General features: G+C 47.6%; 1 protein-coding gene across 1 annotated transcript in view; it reads left to right on the forward strand.

The window, feature by feature from the left end:
- Window positions 1-3026, forward strand: part of ATAD1 (ATPase family, AAA domain containing 1) — a 14428-nt gene extending 11402 nt beyond the window's left edge. Inside the window, exons 8-9 of the mRNA XM_010144203.1 lie at window positions 2215-2351; window positions 2906-3026. Of these exons, the coding sequence (XP_010142505.1) occupies window positions 2215-2351; window positions 2906-3026 (258 nt within the window). The remainder of the gene's footprint in view (window positions 1-2214; window positions 2352-2905) is intronic.
- Window positions 3027-6230: the final 3204 nt, after the last annotated feature.

Here is a 6230-nt window from a genome sequence, read left to right on the forward strand (position 1 = left end):
CTGCTGAATTTAGTCTGCAGCACTAATTGTCTTGAAGTTAATGTTGCAAAGTGTCTCTTGGTTGAGGACTATCCTAGTAAATATAATTAGTTAGTAAAACCAACTTACTTTTTTTAAAGAGGCCTAAAAATCACAGCTCGTCATTGCCAATGTCCAGGATATTGGGGAGGTTACTTTCCAAACGGTCATTTTTGATTGTTTTTATAGGATTAAAATATAAGTTGGCTTTTTCACAAAATACTAGATGTACCTGTGAAAACAGAACTGCTACAAAGTGCCAAAGGAGTTGTGGAGGAAGAGCTGACTTATTTGCAGAAAATCTCAAACGAAAGCATCTCTTGCAAGTGGTGATTTCAGGTTCAAATTGCTTTGACTGTTAGGGAGATGTGCCAAATAATAGAGCCTTATACAAGCTCTCGGAATATCTGCAGCCACCCAGCCCTTGCATGCGAGTAGATTCTGGCTCCTTTGCCTTGGCAGCTGGGCCTGAGAGTTGCAGCACCTTGTCTTTAAGGCCTTCAGCAGAAACCTAAACTGGCTTCTGAATATGGACCTGAAAGAACACGAGATGTGTCAAACCTCTGGCAGTGAATCTCAGCCGCACAAATAACACTTTTCAGGGGGTGTGTGGGAAATCAGCCTATATTCTTTATCCCATAGGAGGAGGAGTTGGATCTCTCAAGCCCAGCTTATTTTCAGTCAGGGTGACAAACTTCTTGGCAGTCCTTCACACAACAGGCGTAGTCATGCCCTCTGATTTTCTTGCCTGTCTTAACGTCTTGTTTCTATTTTGTCACTCAGAGGGAAATCCTTGTTAATGCCTGCTGCACAACATGCCTGTTTTCTATTTATTCTTAGCCAGCTGCTCTGCTCCGTTCAAGTCTTGATGGCCTTCAGCCCCACACTGAGCAAATACATTGCAGATCTACAGCTGATGGTTACTGGCTTCGGTGTTTGTGTGCAGGATGAGACTTTAAAGCAAAGCCCTTCGAGACAGCCGGGCTGTAATGTCTGTAGGAGGCACTTTAAGTGCCACTTTTGCCTTAACTTCCATGTCTGGGGAGCCAGGTGGCTCACGCCAGACCCAAACCAGAGCACTGCTGAGTGCTGAGTTGTAGATCAGGGAGCTGAAGATACCAGCCAACAGGCCAGTATCGCTGTAACCCTTGTCCTTCAAGAAAAGCAGGAGGAACTGCAGGGAATTGGAAGGATGCTCAGTGAATGTCAGCACTTTCTTGGCTTAGCCTGTAGAGTGCCTGGGCTGAGGGGCAGCTGGGAGCAGCAAAGACTACACCTAGGACTTTGTCTTCATCACCATGGAGGAGTTTCCCTCTTAGAAGTAATCACGCATAATTTCAGCCTTTTAATAGACTAACGGCCAAACGGCTCTAACGTTCTGAAAAGGAACCACTGATGTACTGGAAAATGTGCTGGAAGGGGCTGGTATCAGAGGTTCTGTGAACGGACTGAATAAATAGGGGGTCTTGCCTGGAAGGAGTTCAGTCTGATCCAGTACGCAGAGTTAGGCACTGTATTTTGCCACAGAATTCCCCATTTCGTGGTTGTATTAAGTAGGAGCAGTTGTTCAGTAACTCAGCTGAGGTAATTAAGAGCTGTTTTTTGAAGCTCTTATTCTGCACTCAGAAGTGGCAGTGACAAAATGTAACTGTGGCTTTTTCCAGCCTTGCTGTGTAACTGGTCAAAAGATGCGCCGTTTCAAATAACGGGGGAAAAAGGGGGCTGCGGCTGTGCGAGGAGACCCTCTGGGCAGCGATCGCTGTCTGTAGCTAGAAAGATGCATGTAGGGTCTGATCAAGATCTTTACCAAACAGGGTGGTGCTCTTGCAGGAAACTTGCGTCGTCATTTGGGAAGCTGGGACGTTATTCCTGTGATCCAGGTTTTGCCATCAGTCAGCTTCCAAAGCTACGTGGGAGCTTTGTCAGTAACAACGTAACATATGATTTGTTTTGGTGGCCTGCTCTTTTCTTCTCCTTTTATCAGTTACAGACTTTTATGAGATGAAGCATCAGTTTCATTTAACGAAATTAACTACTTGGAGGGTTCAAAGTATAAGTTAATTTTCTTTTAGCCTGGAAAAACATCAAGATCTTCTTAGGGCAGGTAAAAGGACTTGGAGGTGACTCTTACTTGTCCTTGGCAAACAAAGTAAATGACTTAAGGTTTCTTACGCACTGACTTTTTGTTTTTGGCAGGTGGACAGGCACGTAGATCTCCTAGAGGTTGCTAAAGAGACTGACGGCTTCTCAGGCAGTGATCTGAAAGAGATGTGCCGGGATGCAGCACTCCTCTGTGTCAGGGAATACGTTAATTCTGCCTGCGAAGAAGAGACGTACGTGTCTTTATTCTGTGTGCTACGATAGCTGGACGTAGTTGTGCCAGCAGCTGTGAGTGCTCCTGCAGCCGCACACTGTCCAATTGCTACTTGTATTTTCTGACTTGAACTGTGGATTTGTAGAGGTTTTGAAAAGCTTGCTGTGATTTACAGAGAGCAGGAGTTCTTTTTCTTGCAAAGTGCCACTATAAAACAACAAAAAAAAATACAACAAGCTAGTTACCCGTATTCATGTTGACTGTGAAGATAAGACTGTTCCAAGGTATCAGGCTTGAGGTGGCATGACCCAACAAGTGGCATGGCTGTGCTGTGTTTCTGGGCTTACACGCGGGTGACGCTCGCGTGTGCACGTGACTGCCCTGGCTGTGACGTTCCTCTGGCTGCCTCCCATGCTCGCAGGTACCGTGCGCACAGGCAGGGCTGTGTTCCCGGTGTAGTGCTGGGTCAGTGTCAGAGCTGCTCTTCTCAGTGGTGACTTCTCGTTGTTTGAACAGCCGTTAACACAGCACCTGGTCAATCCTTGGTCTTTCCCTTCTCTGCTTCTTTTACAGCCATGACAGAGACGAAATTCGGCCCATGCAGCAGCAGGATCTCCACAGAGCGACTGAGAAGATGAGAAAATTGAAGGATGCCACGCTGCAGAATGTTTTGATGCACGTTAGTTTAGATTAAGACGAAAGAGTGTGTTTGCCGTTTCTGATGTGATTTAGTTTGATCTGTAATCAGTTAGCAAAACCAACATCTGGGGCGGGAGCGGGGATGTTCTTCGAGTAAGGGAGTTCTGTTTCTGGAATTGTTTTCATACAACATGCTAAGGTATTGAAATTTTGTCGTGCACAGCTGGAAGTGTAACAGTAGATCATGAAGTGGAACAATTACAGCCCAGACCAAGAGCAGCTGCCTGTGTCTTGTCCCGTAATTGATACGGGTGTAGGCTCTGACAGGCGGGCTTCAGCGGGCCGCTGCCGTGGAGCAGGGGTGACCCACTGCCGGTCTGTGTACATACCTGTGAGCGCGCGTGTGTGTATGGAATGTATATAGGCACACTTTTTTATATATACACATCATCTGTAGATAACTTGAGTATGGAAAATCTTTTCTACTTACTGAATCAAACCAAATCGGAAGATGTATAGATTAAAGATTTGTCGATACTCAATTCACATTTACTTCTTCTTTTTAGCAGCAAATAGAAATCCTGCTTCTAGAGTAACTTCCGGGCAAAATTTGAAATGTTACTGATTTTTCTTTCACATGACTACTTGAATCTGGTGCCACTTAGTAAAGATAGTAAACTACTGTAGAAATGTTTGAGTACTTTTAATTTTATATGAACTCTGCTTTCTGAGGCTCTTCAGATGAATGCTGGTTTTATTTTTGTTTTTCCCTTGATGTGAGTAATTAGAGTAGAATCCTAACGGGTCTTTCGTAAAGCCCCAGGTACCACAGGCTCTCTGAAATCGTGGCTTTCTGATCTGTTATGTATCATTAACAAGGGCCTGCTGCTATCTGAGTCTGCTCTGGAAGACCCACACGTAGCTCTGAGGCACGGGGAGACGTTGTGTGATGTTTTGCTCTGTCACGTGCTCTGATTCGCAGAATTGAGGAGAAGGGAACAGGTTTTAGGTTTACAGATGTGATTTAGCAATGTTCTGTTCTGGCTGGGAACAGTTTTAGGAAATCTACGTAACGTTACATAGTGATAAAAGCAAAGGGTTAAAAATGCAAGCGGCAAAAGCGTTTGGGTAAAATAATTATCAAAAGGTTTTCAATAACTTGACTTTTCTTCTTATATTATGAATTAATTGTGCACTAATTCAGCACGAGTATGTGATCAGGATCGGTCAGACCTCCGGGTGTGTTACGCTGTGTCCCAGGCCTGCTGGTGGCCGTGGAGGGGAGGTGAGCACTGAAAAGAAGGTGCCGGTGTAGAACAGAACAGAATGCCCTGCCACGTCAGATGCGGCTGGAGCCAACCCAGTGCGGTGCCAGCTGCTGGTGACAGTGTCCGTGAACCACAGCCTTCTCATGCTGCCCTTGCGACTGGCATGCCGTGTAAGGCAGCAGCAGCAGCAGCTGTCACTTTGACACAGTGACGTCCTCTTGGGTAGCAGACAGGAGTGTTTTTAAAACACTACTTAATAATTTGCATTTCGATATGGGAGGTGGTAAATGCACGTTGCTGTAACACAAGGATGAAGGAAATCAGGTACAGCAGAAATACCAGGCTGTGGAACTCTGACAAGTCCCAAAGTCGCATCGTTAGTGACAGGGCAGAAGGCAGTGCTGTAAGCCAGCGCTAGCTCTAGGAGAGCCCAAGTTCAAGGACTAGCCTTAAAATTAAACGTGCAAATAGTGCTATCGACTGGAAGCTGGTTTATCGGGTTTGAATTGTGCACGTGCCAGGTGAAGTTCTTCAGCTCTTCCGTTTGGTTTCAGTGCCCGCTGTGGCTCTGGAGTTCTCCCAGCCCCTCACAGTGGCTGTCACCTCTGAGGAATGCCAGGCGGGTGCAGTACCCCGCCTTGTCCTGCAGCTCGTGCCTTTTCTTGCGGAGCCTCCTGCTTGGTAGAGATCCAGTGCAGCACCTGAAGAATGCTGTCGCAGTTGGTTTGAACAGAGCGTGAAGTCTGTCTTCAGTTGAGTTTAAATGCCAAAGTGAGTGTGTGGGCGTAGGAACAAACCCTTCACTCTTTGCGGCTGTGGGGGGCATCCTGCAGTCCCTCCTTTTGCGTGTTTCTCCAGAAACCCCAGCTGTTGCGTGCTGGCTGGACCTTGCCTTTACCTGTGCCTGTAGCATCTCTGCAGGCTGAAGGAGCTGGTTGGAAGAGCCATACGGGGTTATTTCTGATTGATTGCCCCTGAAGACCGTTCACGCAGCGGGAGTGCAGTTTCCACTTTCCCAGGGGCTTTTCCATACCCTTCCACTGCTGCTGCTGCTTTGGGTGTCCCTGTCAAAGCACGGACCTTTCTGGCAGCTTGGTAGAAAGGCTGGGGAAGCAGCATGGGGTATCATGCAAGAATGTGGCCGCTTCAGTTCCCATCTCCAGCGGTTCGGTCCAGGCTCCTCACCGCTCTCTCTGCTGCCCCGCGTTCGTTAGAGTGGTGACACGTCTGAGCTCGTCTCTGGCGGCTCTAGGGCAGCTGCTCAAGCTGAGCGTGGTTTCACAGGCGGGGGCTGAGGCCAATCCAGTCTCCAGTACTAAGCTCTAAGCTGTAATACAGTTTCATGTGAAATGGGCCTTCCTTGGGGTTTAAGGGTCAAATCCTCGGGGACGAAGAGGCACAGACATTCCCAGCAGGCAAATAACGTGTTTGGGAGCTGTTGAGCTGCAGCCGTCGCCGGTAGACAGTGTGTACAGTACAAACCGTAACTAAATTGTCCCCTGGCTGTAAAGCAGCTAGTTTTGCCAGTCCAGTACTGCGGCACAAGCAGAAACCTTTTGAGTGATCTTAAATAACAGGTAAATAAAAGTGTTGTTTGTTTGCTTTATGTTTTTGTTGTTTTCTGTAACATTCGCCAGTGTGTCCATGTTTGAGTTCTGTAAATACAGGTTTTTTGAGACTGGCCTGAGCAAGGGCATCTTCTTCCTGGCTGATGCTTGGGAACCCCTGGATGCAGCAGTCAGGTGCTGAGGGTGAAACCCAGGGTGCTGGGGGGGTGGCTGTGGATGAGTGGGGTGCTGGAAGCCCTGGCAGAGTGACTGAAGGAGCGACTGCTTAGTGGACAGGGAAATGTGGATATGGTCGACCAAGCTTTTAGTAAAGCCTTTGACCCTGTTTCCCACCACATTCCCCTGCAGAGCCTGGCTGCTCAGGGTGTGGGTAAGCCTACACCTCACCCGAGCAAAACCTGGCTGCACGGCCGGGCCCAGAGA

The sequence above is a fragment of the Buceros rhinoceros genome, unplaced genomic scaffold (genome assembly GCF_000710305.1).
Source record: "Buceros rhinoceros silvestris isolate BGI_N320 unplaced genomic scaffold, ASM71030v1 scaffold26289, whole genome shotgun sequence".
Taxonomy (NCBI): Eukaryota; Metazoa; Chordata; class Aves; order Bucerotiformes; family Bucerotidae; genus Buceros; species Buceros rhinoceros.